This window comes from Xyrauchen texanus, chromosome 6 (genome assembly GCF_025860055.1).
Source record: "Xyrauchen texanus isolate HMW12.3.18 chromosome 6, RBS_HiC_50CHRs, whole genome shotgun sequence".
Taxonomy (NCBI): domain Eukaryota; kingdom Metazoa; phylum Chordata; class Actinopteri; order Cypriniformes; family Catostomidae; genus Xyrauchen; species Xyrauchen texanus.
Genome location: NC_068281.1, coordinates 47,724,623 through 47,743,488, shown reverse-complemented (window position 1 = coordinate 47,743,488; position 18,866 = coordinate 47,724,623). Strand labels below are relative to the sequence as shown.

Here is an 18,866-nt window from a genome sequence, read left to right as displayed (position 1 = left end):
TCACATAAACATTACATCTGTAATACCATTATAAAGTTAAGATAAAATAGTTATATTTCAAACTAAACTGTTCTTAAACCCTCTATAGTAAACAATGTTATTTGCCTAATGTTAAGGTTGTGATAATGTTTCAGAAAATCTGTCCATCCATCCATCCATCTATCTGTTTTTCCGTCTGTCTATCAGTCCATTTATCTGTCAATCTATCCACAGGATCTATCTGCACTTCCATCTGTCTGTCTGTCTGTCTAACTATCTATCTATCTGCCCTTCCATCTGTCTGTCTATCTATCTGTCAATCTATCTAAAGTATCTGTCTGTCTTTCCATCTGTCTATCTATCTAAAGTATCTATCTGCACTTCCATCTGTCTGTCTGTCTAATTATCTATCTGCCCTTCCATCTATCTGTCAATCTATCTAAAGTATCTGTCTGTCTTTCCATCTGTCAATCTATCTAAAGTATCTGTCTTTCCATCTATCTATCTGCACTTCCATCTGTCTATCAGTCCATCTATCTGTCAATCTATCTACAGTATCTGTCTGTCTGTCTATCTATCTGTCCTTCTGTCTATCTAGCTACAGTATCTATCTATGTATGTATGTATCTATCTATGTCATCTATCTGTCTGTCATTCCATCTATCTGTCAGTCTATCAATCAATCAATCAACAGTATCTATCTGTATGTCTGTCTATCTGTCTGCCCTTCCATCTGTCTATCTATCTATCTGTATGTCTGTCTGCCCTTCCATCTGTCTGTCTATCTAGCTACAGTATCTGTCTATCTAGCTACAGTATCTATCTATAGTATCTATGTATGTATCTATGTATCTAACTATGTCATCTATCTGTCAGTCTATCAATCAATCAATCTACAGTATATATATATATATATATATGTCTGTCTGCACTTCTGTCTGTCTATCTATCCTTCCATCTGTCTATCAGTCCATCTGTCAATCTATCTACAGTATCTGTCTGTCTATCTATCTGCACTTCCATCTGTCTGTCTGTCTATCTATCTGTCAATCTATCTACAGTATCTGTCCGTCTATCTATCTGCACTTCCATCTGTCTGTCTGTCTATCTATCTGTCAATCTATCTACAGTATCTGTCCGTCTATCTATCTGCACTTCCATCTGTCTGTCTGTCTATCTATCTGTCAATCTATCTACAGTATCTGTCCGTCTATCTATCTGCACTTCCATCTGTCTGTCTGTCTATCTATCAGTCCATCTATCTGTCCTTCTATCTAGCTACAGTATCTGTCTGTCTGTCTGTCTATCTAGCTACAGTATCTATGTATGTATGTATCTATCTATGTCATTCCATCTATCTGTCAGTCTATCCATTAATCAATCTACAGTATCTATCTATCTATCTATCTGTCTGTCTGTCCTTCCATCTGTCTGTCTATCTAGCTACAGTATCTGTCTGTCTGTCTATCTAGCTACAGTATCTATCTATAGTATCTATGTATGTACTGTATCTATCTATCTATCTATCTATCTATCTATCTATCTATCTGTCTATCTGTCTGTCAATCAATCAATCAATCTACAGTATAAATCTATCTGTCTGTCTCTCTGTCTGTCTGTCTGTCTGTCTATCTATCTATCAGTCCTTCTGTCTATCTACAGTATCTGTCTGCCCTTCCATCTACCAATCGATCTATCTGTATGTCGGTCTCTCAAGAGCTTTTCACTCTTCTAGCAAATATTGAGGAAAAACAGAAACACAAAACAAGTTCACTCAGTTAAAGACTTTAGTATGAATACATTTTTTATAACAGAAGTGTAAATTACCAAGAACTACAAAACGCAATTTAACCTCTAACATTGCTTCAGTAGTAAACATTAAAATCTGGCATACTGTAGATCTTATTTACAAAACGAAAAAGAGTCCATTAATTAAAAAACAAACATAAAAAAACAGTGTTATGCCATATACACAGTCACCAACTTGACTTAGGATGTAAAATGAAGACATTTCTTATTTGAGATAACAGTTATCATGAACAAGTCTTTGAGGAATGGCTTGTTGACTTGAGATTTCCTTCCCTGTCTGGAGAGAATGATTAGTCGAGACCTTTCAGGTGTCCACCGTCCTGTCCTGTCCATCATTCTCCAACAGTGTTGTGGTGCTGGGTATCTGTGCGAGCAGGGCAAGGATATGCTCTTCATCATTAAAAGGGTTTTTCTTATACTCCTCCTTCAGCCACTCCCTGAACTGAAAATATACAGTACATATAATACTAATTAGGACTTTTAAAATGATCGTAGTTAAAGAGGACATAAATCTGTATTTCTTAACAAAAAATATGCATAGCTTTAATAATAATTAATTATTTAACAAATAAAATTCAACATGAAATCAAAACGGACACTATTTCCTTTAGAAATACATGCTCTTGGTCACACTGTACAGGACTTATTGGGGCACACTATTCAAAATAATAATAATATTAATGTTTGTCTTCAAAAATCTTTCATCAGAATGTAATAACTTGCTGCTTGCTCTGACTTTCCTTTTCAGATGACCAATCTCTCCTACTTTTTCAACCCATACCCTCCAACCACCTGTCCTTTTCCTCTTCATTCACCTCTTTTATTGCCATATATCCAGTGCCTTGCAAAAGTATTCAGACCCCTGAACAATTCTCTCATATTACCAAATTACAAATGTTACACTGATATTTCATTCTGACTGATATTTTATTTAAAAACACTGAAACTCGAAATAAACTCCAGACGTGCTTACAGATGGTACTTTTTGAGTAACGGCTTCTTTCTTGCCACCCTCCCATACAGGCTGGCATTATGCAGTGCTCTTGATATGGTTGACTGGTGCACCATTACTCCACTCCCAGCCACTGAACTCTGTAGCTCCTTCAAAGTGATTGTTGGCATCTCTGTGGCTTCTCTCACAAGTCTCCTGTTTGTTAAGAGAGCTGAGTTTTGAGGAATGGCCTTTTCTTGGCAGTGCCTGGGTGGTGTGGTGCAGCTTCCACTTCCTGATTATTGATCCAACTGTGCTCACTGGGATATCCAAACATTTGGATATTATTTTGTACCGTTTCCCTAATCTATGCATTTTTTATTACTTCATCTCTAACTTCTGTGCAATGCTCTTTGGTCTTCATTTTCCTTCAGATTTACAGCCTGACCAATGATCCTTCAACAATGGGTTTTTTATCTAAATAATGTGATTGCAACTTTAACGATTCACAGTTGGATGCCAATGGTAAAGTAATTGCGTCCTCATTAGGGCAATTTCTGTCATTGGTGTAACCTGGCAGCTTCCACAGCACAGGGGTTGAATACTTTTGTATGCAAGATATTTCAGTTTTATATATATATATATATATATATATATATACTCCTTTTCCAAGATTTACCATCCACCTAAAACAATAAAATTTTTGCGCAAGTATCGCATCAGGTTTTCTGGATGACTCTTCCCCTAGAAAACATCATTAAGTGCAGACAATATCAAACAATTATTCAATACTTAAGTCTTCATTTTTCCCTGTCTTAAACAATATTGTATGTTTTTTTTGCAATTTGTGCAATTTGCTAAACACATAGCTAAATCTAGAAAATAGAACAAAGAATGCTAAACATAAGCAAAGCAGCCTATTTAAAATGTAACATTTTCATATAAGTGGAGGAGCATTACTCTGTCTCCACTCTCTGATGTCACATCTCGAATTCTCTCACCCAAGTGAGGGAGCGTTACCGTGGAATGTAGCGTTATGTCTGAGCTGACATTAGCTAGCGTTGATGTAATGTAACTTTATATACATTAGCTACATAGCTTTATGTGGCTTGTCTCATCATTGTTTATCACAAGCAAGAACATAACTTGGGAACAACAATTTGTCACTACACGCCCTGTCCCCTCAATCTCTCACAAAGTTAACACTGCATTAGCTGCATCCCTTAATATATGTTAACTAAATTAGATAGTGTTTGCGCACCTCGCTAGGTGGCAAATAGCTGGCAAGCAACTGAATCTAGTGCCTTAAAAAACTGTAAATACATAGGTAGCTAATATGTATAGCTAATAGTAGCTAAATCTCTTTGGGTGAGGGGTGAAGATGAGTTTAGGTACAGATGATGTGTTCCATTCAAATCAGATGTGGGATATTCCACTTGATATCTCCGATTAAAGCGTTCCAATGCCAGATGCTCGGAAGATGACGTTAAAGGTAACAAAACTGCAACGCTCCCGTTATCTTAGCATGTGTTTGATTGTCATCAGAGATGTCTCCTAACAACCCAATTCATAAACAATCTGCAACACTAGCATTTGTGCTACAGGTGTACGATTATCAAAAGTGAGTATAATTTACCATGTTTTGAACACCTTCTGCTCTGCTAACGTTTGTTAAACAAGCTTTAATATCATGTAATGTAGGAAATTTGACTAATTTAGCGATATTATTTAATAAAAGGGAATGTTTATAACTTATTTTGTACATCTTCCTGGGTAGCGATAAGATTGTGTGATATCACGCACCTGCATCTCGGAAAAATTTCCACGTACAACGTTTAAAGTTGTAATTACAAGTTCATATGGGAAGTAGAAAGTTGGAAAATCCGACTTTCAGAGTTGAATGGAATGCAGCAAGAGGCAGATTGCTAGCTTTGCTAGCATCACTTACACTTAGCTTAACTTTCTTTATGCTTCCTTTCTTTTTTTCTTTTTTTTTTAAATATATTTTTATTAAGCAGATTCTTAAATGACAATATATGCATGGCATACATGGAAAACTTTACAACCTGCTGTTTTTGTTTTTTAAACATAGAAACATACATACAACAAACATAGAAATAGTCTAATAAAATTATACAAGTAACCAAAACAACACCCTTATCCCTACCCATCCCAAATGATCCCACAACAACTATAGTCTCAAAAAAGGAAAGAATAGGGTTCCACATTTTATAAAACGAGTTAGTAGAGTCTCTAACAGAGTGTTTAATTTTTTCCAGGTGTAGAAAGGACATTAAGTCCTTAAACCAGGAAAAATTAGAAGGGGGCATGCGGATTTCCAGTGTAGCAGAATTCGTCTTCTGGCTACCAATGAAGCAAAAGCAATAATATCAACATATTATACAAGTCATCAACAGGGGGTACTCCGAAGATTGCAATTATTGGGCAGGGTTTCACAGAGATACTAAGATCTTTTGACAATGTAGTGAAAAAAAGAAGACCAGAATGAATGCAATTTAGGACAGGTGTAAAATGTATGAGTATGATCTGCTGGGGATAACGAGCATCTATTGCAACTGTCATCTTCTGTTAAAGAAAGTTTCTTCAATTTTGCTTTGGTGTAATGAATTCTGTGAACAACTTTGAACTGAACAAGATTCAAACGAGCACAAATACAGATAGAGTTAATTTTAGCCAGAGCATTATTCCACAGCTCTTCATCATGTTCCAGTCCTAGCTCCCTCTCCCAGGATTCCTTGAGAGCAGAAAGAGGAGGGAACTGCGAAGAAAATAGCACATCATAAATTGAAGTTATATGGCTATGTGATTTTGAAAGTGACATTATATCTTCAACCAAAATTTTCTTTGGCTGGTGAGGAAAGGGAGAAAAATGTGCTTTGGCAAAGTAGTTGAAAATAACGGAATAAATTGGATTTAGGAATATTGAATCTACTCAACAGATCATTAAACGACACAAATATACGATCAGAAAACAAATCATGAAACAATACTAGGCCCTTCTCCCTGAGCTGCGCAAAAGTTGAATCCAAAGTAGGAGGTACGAAGAGATGATTACCACAAATAGGCATAAGAGTGGACAATGTGTTTAATCTAAAATGCTGACGAAACTGTTTCCAGATTTTAAGTGAAGAAAGCACAATCGGGTTAGTGGTGTATGTAGAGGGGCGCTGCAAATTGGAGTGAAAAACTAATGCTGATTACGAGGATGACCGGCAGGATTTAGCTTCTATCATACACCAATATATGCAAGGGTTGCACCATGCATATATTTTCTGGATGTTAGCTGCCCAATAGTAGAAAAGAAAATTTGGAAGAGCGAGACCCCCCATCTTGTTTGGTTCTTTGAAGTGTTGACTTGTGTAAACGTGGAGGCTTGCCTGCCCAAATATACGAGGATATCATGACATCAAATGATTGAAAAAAAGATTTAGGGAGAAAAATGGGAACTTTTTGTAATAAAAAAAGTATTCGTGGTAGGATATTCATTTTAACGGATTCAATCCTACCTACTAATGATAATGGAAGATCTACCAACGCTGAAGATCTACTTTAATGCGGTCCATTAATTTTGTAAAATTTTCTTTGTGCAATGACTTGAATGAGTTTGATATATGAACCCCTAAGTAACAGAATCCTGTGGGATTTCTTTTGTCAATTCATTTATGGGAAAACACTCACTTTTAGCCAAGTTCAACTTGTATCCTGAAATAAAGCCGAACTCATTCAACAGATGCATTATGTTATCCATGCAGTTAAGTGGGTCTAAAACATATAACAAGAGATCGTCTGCATAAAATGAGACAAGATGTTCCCTTCCTCCTCTATGAATACCTGAAAACACTGAGGTCATCTTCAAGGCTATAGAGAGAGGCTCTATAGCCAGAGCAAAAAGAAGAGGTGAAAGTGGCATCCTTGATGCGTGCCACGAGAAAGAGAGAAATAAGGAGATGTTTCAGAGTTAGTTTTTACATAAGCTGAGGGAGTGGAATATAGTAAACAATCCATGAAATTAGTTTAGATCCGAATCCAAATTTCTGTAAAACCATGAATAAATAATCCCACTCCACGTGGTCAAAAGCCTTCTCCGCGTCTAGTGAGATCTCTATCTTGATGATCTAGATGTTGAATTATATTCAGAAGCCTCCGTATATTGGATGACAACTGGCGACCCAGTATAAAACCAGTTCATCTGATATAATGGACGGAAGATGAGCCTCTAAACGTTTGGCCAATACTTTAGCTAGTAATTTGACATCATTATTAATTAGGCTAACGGGTCTGTAGCTGCCACAAAGTCTAGGGTCTTTGTTCATCTTTAAGATTAAGGAAATCAACGCTTGGTTTAAGGATGACGATAAGAAACCTTGATCTAGGGAATGATTGTATAGTTCTAATAATAAGGGGGATAACTGGGTGGAATTTTTTTTTAATATTCCACATGGAATTCCATAGTGAAGCCGTCAGGACCAGGAGCTTTGTTGTTTTTCATGGTTAGAAAGATGCTATCTCCTCCAAGCTAAGAGGCTCATCTAGGTGACTGGCCTAGATATCTGGGTTTATCTTAGGTAATTCTAATTGAGAGAGGAATGACTGAATAGTATCAATGTCCGAGCAGGCTTCTGATTTGTAAAGATTAGAGTAGAAAGAGGAGAACTCTGAATTTATTTGAACTGGATCCATAACAAGGTTATTTGAAGAGTCATAAACCTGTGAGATTAATTGAGAAGTTTGATTTTAGCAGAAACTCAACCTTGTTGGTTGTCAATAAGTCAAATTCAGTTTGTAATTTTTTCGACGGCCCGACGTAATAGTACCAGGCCCTCCCCCTCGGCTTGTCCCTGTCCCCTCACACCTTCTCAAAGGTCGCAGAGCAGCCATTGCACCGCTAAGGAAAGTGGGTATCTGCGTACCATACTACCTTGATGACTGGCTGATTCTAGCTCACTCTCGAGAGCCACTGTGCGCCGACAGGGACCAGGTGCTCAAACACCTGGGACAGCCGGTTCTGAACTGCCTAAGATCGTTCAGACAAGGCACAGCAGTTACACTGTAGCAGTTCCAGAGGCTCCTGGGGCATATGGCATCCCCAGCGGTGGTTGCGTCGCTCGGGTTGATGCATATGAGACCGCTACAGCACTGGCTTCAGACTCCAGTCCCGAGATGGGCATGGCGCCATGACACATACCATGTGATTTTCACCCCTCTCTGCCATAAGCTACTCAATCCCTGGACAGACCTCTGCTTTCTGCGGACAGGAGTCCCCCTGCAGCAGGTGTCCAGACGTGTCGTGGTCACTACAGAGGCCTCCAAACTGGGTTGGGGCGTCATGTGCAATGGGCACGCAGCCGCCAGTTACTGAACAGGACCACGACTGCGTTGGCACATCAACTGCCTAGAGTTTCTGGCTGTATTTCTTGCCCTGCACAGGTTTCTCCCACTGATTCAGAGCAAGCACGTCTTGACCCATTCAGACAGCACCACAACGGTAGCGTACATAAATAGCCAAGGCACATGCACTCTCGTCAAATGTTGCAGCTCGCCCACCATCTGGAGTCGCTGCGCGCCACTCATATCCCGGGCCGCCTCAACACGCCAGCGGATGCGCTGTCACGACAGGCCAATCAAAGTGGAGAGTGGAGGCTCCACCCCCAGGTGGTCCAGCTGATTGGGACCAATACAGCAAAGCACACGTAGACCTGTTTGCTTCCCAGGAAAACTCCCACTGTCCGCTCTGGTACTTATTGTCGTAGGCTCCCCTCGGGACAGACGCGCTGGCACAAAGCTGGCCCCGGGGGCTGCGCAATTACGCATTTCCCTTAGTTAACCTACTTGCACAGGTGCTGTGCAAGGTCAGGGAGGACGAAGAACAGGTCCTCATAGTGGCCCCCTACTGGCCCACTCAGACTTGGTTCTCGGGCCTTACACTCCTCACGACAGCACCTCCCTGGAGCATTCCTCTGAGGAAGGACCTAATTTCTCAGGGACGGGGCACCCTCTGGCATCTACACCTAGACCTCTGGAACCCTCACGTCTGGCCCTTGGATGGGTCGTGGAAGATCTAAAGTGTTCTACCACCTGCTGTCATAGACATGATCAGCCAAGCCAGAGCTCCCTCTACCAGGGGCCCTCTGTCAGCGACACTCGCCTGAAGCCCGCTCCGGCAGACGCTCACGTCTTCCAAGACCCCGACCAGGCTACGTGCCCAAGATTCCTACGGCCCCCTTCAGTGCCAGACAGTGAACCTGCAAGTGACTGCCCCAGGAGGGAAGGAGGCCTTATCGTGCTTTGCGCATCACGATTCCCCTTTGTTGTATTTTCCACTGTACGGTCCCCCTGTCAGCAGACCCGCGCTCCCTTGGGCAGCTCCCTCTGCCCCCGGTCGCTGTGTTTTTAGAGCTCCTCCCTCACCAGGTAGGACCTACCACCGCGCCACTTCCATGTGTGGCTCGTAAGCCCATGTGACGCATTTGCCACATGTGATCTCCCCAGCCTGGGCAGGATGTGTTCTCTGCAGGGTCTTTTCCCCCTGAAAGAATAGGATCGGAGAGGAACACTTTCCCTGATGTGTGTTATGGCGTTAGATGGCCCCAGCCACTTCTAACAGCCCTATGGTAAACATAGAGAGAAAAAGGCTGCGGCTGGCACAGCCTGCTCCCATGCTTTGCATGTCGCTTGTTCCTGCATCAGCGGTTCACGTAACACTGTTCAGTGTCGTGGCATGATTGGATAGGGAACCCTAGTGTCAATTCACAACACAACGTCGAGTGAGTGACAGAAGGGGAACGTCTTATTTTTTCATAGGACCTTGTCATAACCCCTGTTCCCTGATGGAGGGAACGAGACGTTGTGTCCCTCTTGCCACAACACCATACCAACCACTGTAACGGCTGTACCTTATTCTCAGCTCCTCAGTGCAAAACCTGACCAAACAGATGCACGATTCCCTCCTTCTATACCAGTATATCCGGGTGAGGGACATACAAATTCTGTTCGCCAATTCTCATTGGCCTTTTCTCAAAGATCAGAAGCAACTGAGGCTCTCAAAAGAGACCCCTAGTGTCACATCGTTACACAATGTTTCGTTCCCTACATCAGGGAATGGGGTTACGACAGTAACCTAGACATTTTCGGTCTTCGTAGCGTGAACTCATAATGTTTGAAATTCAGCTATGCAAAACGCAAGTAACATAGGCATGCTGTATAATGAGGTCACAGATGCCAAGAGCAATAATTGGATAATGAAAAACCAACAAATTTAATGTCTTTTCCAATTTGTAGATTTGTTCTTGCAAATTCATTCTTGCAATGGCACAGCAAATAATTTATTTACTTATTTACTGTATTTTCTGGAAATAAAGTTGCACCTGACTACAAGTTGCAACGGGTCAAAATCGTGTTGTTGATTGAGAGAAAAAAACACCTAAGTCGCACTGACAGAGGTTGGATCCGGCAGGCACTAGGACCCGGGAGCAGCCGGCCGGCCTCCATTCACCGGTCCAGATGTCAAACACGCTCCGTGAATTTTACAGTACCTCAGAATTTACACATCATATCATTTTAGGGCTTGTTTAAAACAGGACAATTTGCTTTTAGTAATCATATGTAACAGTTTCTCGTATTCTTTTAATGTTTCATGAGAGGAACGCGACAAGAAAGCCACATCTGTTCATAATATCTCTGAGTTTGACAGAGGACTAGATTTTGTTAGAACAATAATGTTAGGAAGAACAAAATATGAAACTGGTAGCATAAAATACTTTGTAATGTAACTGGCAACTTTGAAACACTTACTGTCTCTATGCCTTCACTAAAATACTTTTGAGGAATTTGATCATTTTCCATGGCACACCTGACAATATTTCACGGCACACTATTGGGTACAGTGGTTGGGAAACACTGGTTTAGGTAGCCAATTCAGAAGATATATCTTTCAAACAGACAATTTATTCTCCTGTCTCCAGCAGTCACTTTCTAGGAGTGCGTGTGAAGGGGGCGGGGAGGGGTGAAAGCCGTTAACAGTAACAAAAAATTCAAAAATGTTATTGCTTGAATTTGAAGCAGGAAGTTTTACATCCAATCACAGTAATGATGATAACAAATAAATCAGACAACGCACAGGCAATTTAGTGATATCCCCTCAGTTGTGGTCTTGACCGGTCTTTTTTTCTATCCCCTTTTGGAATGCACAATTCCCACTACTTAGTAGGTCCTCATGATGGCGCGGTTACTCACCTCAATCCGGGTGGTGGACGACAAGACTCAGTTGCCTCCACTTCTGAGACAGTCAATCCACGCCTGTTATCACCGCATATACAACACTGTACTATGCACTCGGCCATCTAGTGTATGAATTTTCAGAGTGTAGTATCATGTAAAATGGAACACTAATGGGTTTTTTACAGCACAGAAGCATTCACAGTTTTCATGTATAGTGGAATTAATTTTTAAATATTATTTATTAACCTTTAAAACAGACCTACCATGAGCTCAGAGGTTGTTTATTGATGGTATGCTTCTGTTAAAGCCATCAGTCTGCATTTTCAACTTTGTTTTAAAAAACATTTAATAACGGAATTCTTGTTAAAGAACTACACTACCCATGATCCTGAACAGAGATCCACCAATCAGAGAAAGACCGCCAAATAAACTTGGTAGTGACCACCCACTTTTATAATTCTCAAACTACTTAAATATTTGTATATATCTGAATATTTCATTATATAATTTAAATATTTCAATTAATTAACAACTTTAAATCAATAGTTTTATATTGCATTGTTCTTAATTTGATTATTTCATTCACAATGCATAGCTTTGTCTTTTTTTTTCAGATTTTGTAATAATTTCTTGCTTCAAATCGAAGTTTGTAATTTTGTGATTTTCCTCATTACAATGGCTTATAATTACAATTGAATATCTGGCTTATAACTGTTTTATGAATGTTTTTTATGAAACCCCTATGGAAGAAGAAAAATAAATAATGGGAAAAATACTTCCGGAACGAGGACGTTTGAATAACTGGTGCGAACTGCTAACTGAGGATACTATTTAAATGCTACAATGTTAGAGGCATCATCACCTGCTGTAGTTGGGTGGTCTCAAACTCCTGCAGCTGGGTCTGGAAACCCTCATTGGGTGAAGCACAGGGTCTGGCCATCTTCACTGCTGCCAAAGCCTCCTGCCACCCCAGACCAGTCACAGTCATGATGTATGCCACCACCAGCGTCACGCTACGTGACACGCCAGCAAGACTGGACAAAATGAGATTAAATATTCTGAACTACACAAAACATTCATGTAAACGAGTCCAAAAAATGCATATCAATAATTCTATAAGAGTTCATTTTATTAGTATGAAAACTTGTCCCTCGAGAGAAAAAGATAATAATATCGGAATATCAGACATTTATGACTAGCGATCGCTGATGATCTATGTAGTGTTGATGACTAACTGCTCATAAATGTGAAATGACAATGTTTGCATCATAGTGTTTGTAATACAATGTAAACAGTGTTGGGTGTAATCTGATTACAATATAACTTTTTCCTGTAATCTAATTACTTTGTCAAAAGTAGTGTAACAAAATTACAATTTACACCATTTACTTACAAAGTTCCTATTTAAGAGAATTAGCCATTTTGTATCAGATTACTTTGGTTTGTGTGAGCAGCTAGGGGAGCGCACATACATTTCAAAATAGGAGTCCCAGGTGCATTTCAGGATTGTTTATGATTAAAAGGCCCATGTTATGCACTAAAAACAATTTTTTTTCATGGGTATATTTGTTTTCACAATAATCTGCATGTGAGATTTCATTAAATTTGGACTCTTGTTGCCTCTATGTCTGGGCTGGCCTGACACAGTAAGGAAAGACTTCAATATTCAATATATCGATGTAAAAAAAACGTATCAGCCAATTAATCGGTTTTTGGATTGCGTCCAATACCTTAGTTATCTGCAAAATCCACTGTTGGTTGATGTCAAATCTGATTACAATTTCAGAGAAGTAATTAGTCATTTGTATCAGATTACTTTTTCTGTTTGCGTGAGCAGCTGAGAGGGCACATACATTTCAAAATAAAAGTCCTTGGTTCTTTTTAGGCTTGTTTATAGTTAAAAGGCCCACGTTATACACCAAAAAAAATACATTTCTGGTTATACGGATTGTGTTATTAAATTACATTTGGACAGCTTCTATGTCTGGACCAGACTGGCACAGTAACAAAAAATATTTGAAAAATGGGGGCCTGGGTAGCTTAGCAAGTAAAGATGCTGACTACCACCCCTGGAGTCACGAGTTCGAATCCAGGAAATGCTGGGTGACTTCAGCCAGGTCTCCTAAGCAACCAAATTGGCCCGGTTATTAGGGAGGGTAGAGTCACATGGGGGTAACCTCCTAGTGGTCACTATAATGTAGTTCTCGCTCTCGATGGGGTGTGTGGCAAGTTGTGCGTGGATGTCGTGGAGAATAGAATGAAGCCTCCACACATGCTATGTCTCTGCGGTAACATGCTCAGCAAGCCACATGATAAGATGCATGGATTGACGGTCTCAGACATGGGGGCAACTGAGATTCATTCTTAGCCACTTGGATTGAGGCAAGTCACTACGCCACCATGAGGACTTCAGAGCACATAGGGAATTGTGCATTCCGAAAAGGGGAGAAAAAAATTTGGCCTAAATTGACGACTGAGCAAAAAAATTCTCTTGATTCTGTGATTACCTTGGAGGAGATTGGCAAGGTAATTAAGGCCTTGCCTACAGGCAAGGCTCCGGGGTCAGATGTCTTTGCTTCTGAATTTTTTCGATCTTATGCTACAGAACTGGATCCACATTCGTTAGTTTATACGGAATCATTAAAGAATGGAATGTTTCCGCCGACCATGACACAAGCCTGGATCAGTCTGAGTGTAAGAGTTACCGTCCAATTTCCCTGATCCAGCTAGATGTAAAAATATTGTCCAAAATTCTGGCTAACCAATTTAAAAAAAAAATAATTTAAAAACTTTTGGCAGATTAATTGGGTTTTGGCTTTCATCCAGTACTTATTTATCTGCTTAATCCACTGTTGGTCGACGTCTAATCTGATTACAATTTTAGAGAAGTAGTTAGTCATTTGTAACTGATTACATTTCTGTTTGTGTGAGCAGCTGGGAGTGTACAAACATTATAAAATAAGAGTCCCCTGTGCATTTCAGGCTTGTTTATAGTTAAAAGGTCCACATTATGCACAAAATTAAATTATTTCTGGTTATTGGGATTTTGTTTGGACAATAAACAGCTTGTGTAATTTAATTCAATTGTACTCTTTTAGCCTCTATGTCTGGCACAATAAGGGAAGACAAAAATTCAATATATCGATTTTTAAAATATATTGGCTGATTACTTTTTTCCAATACCTTAAGTTAATGGTATCTGCAAAATCCAATATCAATCGTCCTCTTCTAGCAACCACCTACAACACCTTAGCATTGTGGTGGGGACTTTTATACTGGCAAAAATCACATCTAGTTCCCTTTGTTTCATCAAATGCATTCAAATAATTACTGTAGCAAATACATTTCATAAAAGGTTTTAAAATGTATTCAAAGACATACTATTCAACTCATTATGTGTTTTTGGTATGAAATTGTGCTCAGCCACATGCCTTATAATTTTCTCATATCAAACAGAGTCTGGTGTCTACTGCAGTTTTGGGAAGTTAAAAAATAGCTCCCTTCGACAAATGTAATATAGATTTAAATATTTGAAGGACATACTGTACAAACCCCTGACTTACCAGTGAACTAGACAGCCTTCTCCTTTCAGCCGTGATTCATGCATGAATCTAATACTTTCTTTAAAATGCTGTATCCTGCAAAGAGAAACATGAACAGACATGACAGACATGAACTGTGAGTGATGCTGCAATGCAAGACACTAGATTGAATTAGTGGCATATTAAAATACAGTGACACCCTTACAAAAAATAACTGCAGTACAAGTGTGGTAATTTGGACAACATATTATTGTAATTTCCGTTATCCGTACAAGTACGGTAATTTTATTACTGCAGTTTTCAAAGTTCTTTTTTCAAGGAAAGTCAGTCCACTTGGTGACCATCTTTGAAAGTGCAGCTCCTATCTACTTCAATGGGGAAAGACTGAAATCTCCAAGATGGTTGGTCAATATTACAATCAAGACAATATATCAAATCGGCAGTATAATCTGAAAACAGTTGTATCATTAATTGTGCTTCTTTTGCTCGGATCACACTAAAAAATGATATTTTTCAGGCAGGTTCAACTAATGACATTCACTGATTGACAGGTGATCTCTCAATTCAAAAGCTGATTTGAGAGATCTTTTACTTGAGAGGTGGGACTTCCTTTTCAACATCCACTGGCTGTTAGGCCTTCCAGTTTCTCCTATTTATTTTAATAGTACTGCTCTGGCTCTGCTAAATAATCTCTGATACTGCAGTAATACTGTGTCCAAATTACCACACTTTTACTGCAGTTATTGTTTGTAATGGTACAGTGTACTATAATAGGTATTAATAAATCCAGTGGACCCAAAATGTATTCCTTAAGTGCGACTTACACTGGCGGTCAAAAGTTTGAAGAATGAAGAGATTTTGCTGTTTCGGAAGGAAATTGGAACTTCAATTCAACAAAGTGGCATTCAATTGATCACAAATATAGTCAGGACATTACTGATGTAAATAACAACACCATGACTATTTGGAAAAAAGTCATTTTTGATTAAATCTAGACAGGCCCTATTTCCAGCAGCCATCACTCCAACACCTTATCCTTGAGTAATCATGCCAAATTGCTAATTTGGTACTAGAAAATCACTTGCCATTATATGAAACACAGTTGAATGGGGTCTGAGACCGCCGACCGCGAGCGGGGTGGGGCTCGCTGCCGACCGCCTGGAGCGGGAGAACCGCTGCCAGGGGCGGGGGAGACCCCTTCTGTTCCCCAAGAACACGGAGGGGTGTTCTGTCCGCCAGGGGCTGGAGGTCTGCCTCCGATCCGTCCGGAGAGGCATGGCTGTCGTCCGTTAGAGGGTGGAGGAGTGGCCGAGGAACAAGCTACGGCATATCGGAGAACTGGCGAGTAAGTGTTTTTTTCTCTCTCTCGCTGCCGCTCCGCATTGGCCTTTCCCTCTCATTTCAGTTTTACAGTGTTTTTTTGTTGGGGGGGGGTACAACACTGTTACAGGAAGTACCCCCCCCCATTTAATTATTTCTGTTTCCCTCCCCTTGTCCCCTCCCTCGTCCAGGTAGACGGGGATGACCTGCCGGGAGACGGGGAAAGAGGCACGCCCCTCCCCAGGGAAAGAGGGGGGAGGGTGTACGTCATGCCAGGGGCGTAATCCAGTTATTTGTCATTTATCTAATATATAATGGTTGTCAAATGCGACTGATTCCATTGTACATTGCCTTACATAGTAATGTAGAATCAGGACAGTTTAATTAGCTCAGTTCATAGCTCACATAATTTGAGACCCTAAATTCCCTTACATATAATGGTTTGAGAATGAGGACACTTTAACAGTTCCCTTCTAAATTTACCATACCAAATACCCTTACAACAGCATCATAAAACGCTGTGTTTATGAAGCGACGCAACCAGAGTTAGATGCTTTAAAAACGCCCAACTGACGCATGTGTACTTGGAATAAGTCTACCTTGGACAAATTGACGAATTAAATTGCAAAATGAATTTCTCTGGACTTTAGGCCAATGATAGACTTATGTTCAATATATGAAATAATACTGTATATTGCCTTCTAAATCCATTTTTTGTCTTATCAATGCTTACCCATCTGCCACAACAATGTACTGTATTTGAATGATCTGAATTGTATATTTTTTTATATATTATATTAATAATAATTTAAATATAATAATTTATAATTATTTAATATTGAACAATTTTAATTTGGGCGCCTTTCTCTGCAAATATCGATTATTTGTGATTAATTACAATTAATTAATCGGCATAGCAGGCAATTCATTCCCTACACAGTTTTAATTAATTAGAGGAACGTTGCACTTCCAGCTTTAAATGTATGTATTTTTTTATTTTTTTTCACTTCATCGTAACTTTCTACTGAGTAGAAATAAACAATAATTTCAAAGAAATCCTTTGCACATTTCTGTGTAATATATCATAAAGTGCAATACATCAATTATTTTATGGATTATGCCAAGAGTATAACTGACTGTTCACATTGAACTCACAAGTGTATCTGACATACTTCCACATTTAATAGTGGCCCATTTTGGAATTGAAAATTCCAATGTCTTCAAAAAACAGATCTGTGACACATACGAGGGAAAAATCAGATGTGGGACACATGCAACTGCTGTGTGTCTATAATTACCTGACCGAACAAAAGTCTATCCAATAGACATTTCACACAACCTTTCTAACAAATGTCTATCAATGCTGTGGACACAGAGTTGGAATGATCAGAGTGACTTGTGAACTCACTCATCGCACTTGTGGTATGTACTGTATGGCTTTGTATTCTTAGTGATTGTTGTCATGTAAGCTCAGCATGACTATCATAGCAAACAACAGCTGGCCGAACGTTAAAGCTAGTTTCCTTCTTCACTTCTGAAATGACCAGCTTGCACCAAAATCAGCTTCAATGTGCTGGTTTGGGGCTAGTGTACTAGTATAGCCATGTAGCTAACAATGCAGACCAACCAGCTTAGGGCTCGGTTTTCATGAGTGTACAAAGCGCACAGCTTCTTATGAATGTGCGGTCTTTGTTTATATCGCTGGTACTTGAGGAATTTAACTATATAGGACGCAGAAAGTGCAATAACCGGAGAAAAACTCTGGGTAAAGTGCTAAATTGCACTTTACCCAGCCCATTTGCACGTTGCGTGGGCGATTTCGCCAAACCCACTTGAGCCTAGGTACTTGCACAAAAATACCAAAACTTCATGACCATGCCCACTGACTATGCGCTATGGACTTAAGTCATACCGCTGCACTTCACCCTAGTGTTCTTAAATTAGGGGCCCATTGTCTTTCTGGTGAAGCTCGTTTGGATGGCTGTTGGCACACCATACCACCAGCAACCAAAACATGGTCTTTTCAACAGGGTTTACATAGACAATCAAACACAAACTTCAAAGAACTACACCGAAACCCCTCAGCCAAGGATGCAAGTATATGAGATTGAGGGGGTCCAGCTGTAAACATTTAAAAATCTGTATTTTTTGAAAGATGTTAGGATTGAGATTTTAATTGCCATTTTGGCTAAATGCTTTTCCTTATTCACACATTTTACATAAAAAAAATTAAGAAAAAAATTGCCTTTGCATAAATTATAATTTAATAATAATCACGATTTCTCACCTCAGATCCAGACCACCTTTTTAATTGGACTCTGGTACAGTTCATGAAATTCAGAAAACAGTGTTCACAACATGGCCAGGTTTATGGCGGCGGGTCTTGGAGGGGAGGGGCACTGTAGCGGTAGAAACCATGAGGTTTCGGGCAATGTTCAAGTCAGATTTTCAAGTATGACTTTGGGTTCTGGTGGGGTTAAGAGTTTGTATTAAATTAAAAAATAAACAGGTCTACCCAACTTGTTTCATGCGTGTGCTCTCACTCATGTGCAAATGGATGAGTTAGGGGCCATTCAAACCGGATGTGTTTTGTATGCGTCTGCTTTGTTTTTCCATTGTTGTCCTATGTAAACACATGCTGGACAGACGTGTTTACGTCTTGCTGTTTCTTCAACATTTACGGGTTCGGTCTTAAAATCTGAGGTACCGTTCATGCCGGGTAGGGTTGGGCATTATCGTCTCGGATAAAGGCTGGGTTCGGGATTCTGAGGCCCGTGCAGACTTCTAGGGTAATACCCCCCAGAATTGCTATGAGCACTACCAGAAATTCGAATGCCCCGACCCTGACTGACAGTGGAACGATCAAGGGGTACTCTGGCCCCGGACTGATATCAAAACGATCAACGTTGACTCCCCTCAACATATAAGTGCCCCACCAAAGATCCTGTCCTATTACTGGCTCTGGTTCACAGCAACTAAGGGAACCAAACATCGATGTCAAACAAACCCAAAAATGCTAGTGCGAAAGCACCCTTAATTACTTCATG

At 39.9% G+C, this 18,866-nt stretch overlaps 1 protein-coding gene across 2 annotated transcripts in view; it reads right to left on the bottom strand.

Moving 5' to 3' along the window:
* Nucleotides 1-1,758: 1,758 nt before the first annotated feature.
* dusp22b (dual specificity phosphatase 22b) overlaps nt 1,759-18,866 on the bottom strand; it is a 34,816-nt gene continuing 17,708 nt past the window's right edge. The window contains exons 5-7 of one of the 2 annotated variants that reach the window (XM_052127920.1): nt 14,521-14,595; nt 11,820-11,991; nt 1,759-2,230 (exon numbers count right to left, since the gene is read on the bottom strand). In XM_052127920.1, coding sequence (XP_051983880.1) covers nt 2,093-2,230; nt 11,820-11,991; nt 14,521-14,595 — 385 coding nt within the window. In that variant the 3' untranslated portion in view covers nt 1,759-2,092. Of the gene's footprint in view, nt 2,231-4,923; nt 5,499-11,819; nt 11,992-14,520; nt 14,596-18,866 lie in introns of those variants that run through there. The other variant, XM_052127919.1, reaches the window with a different exon arrangement.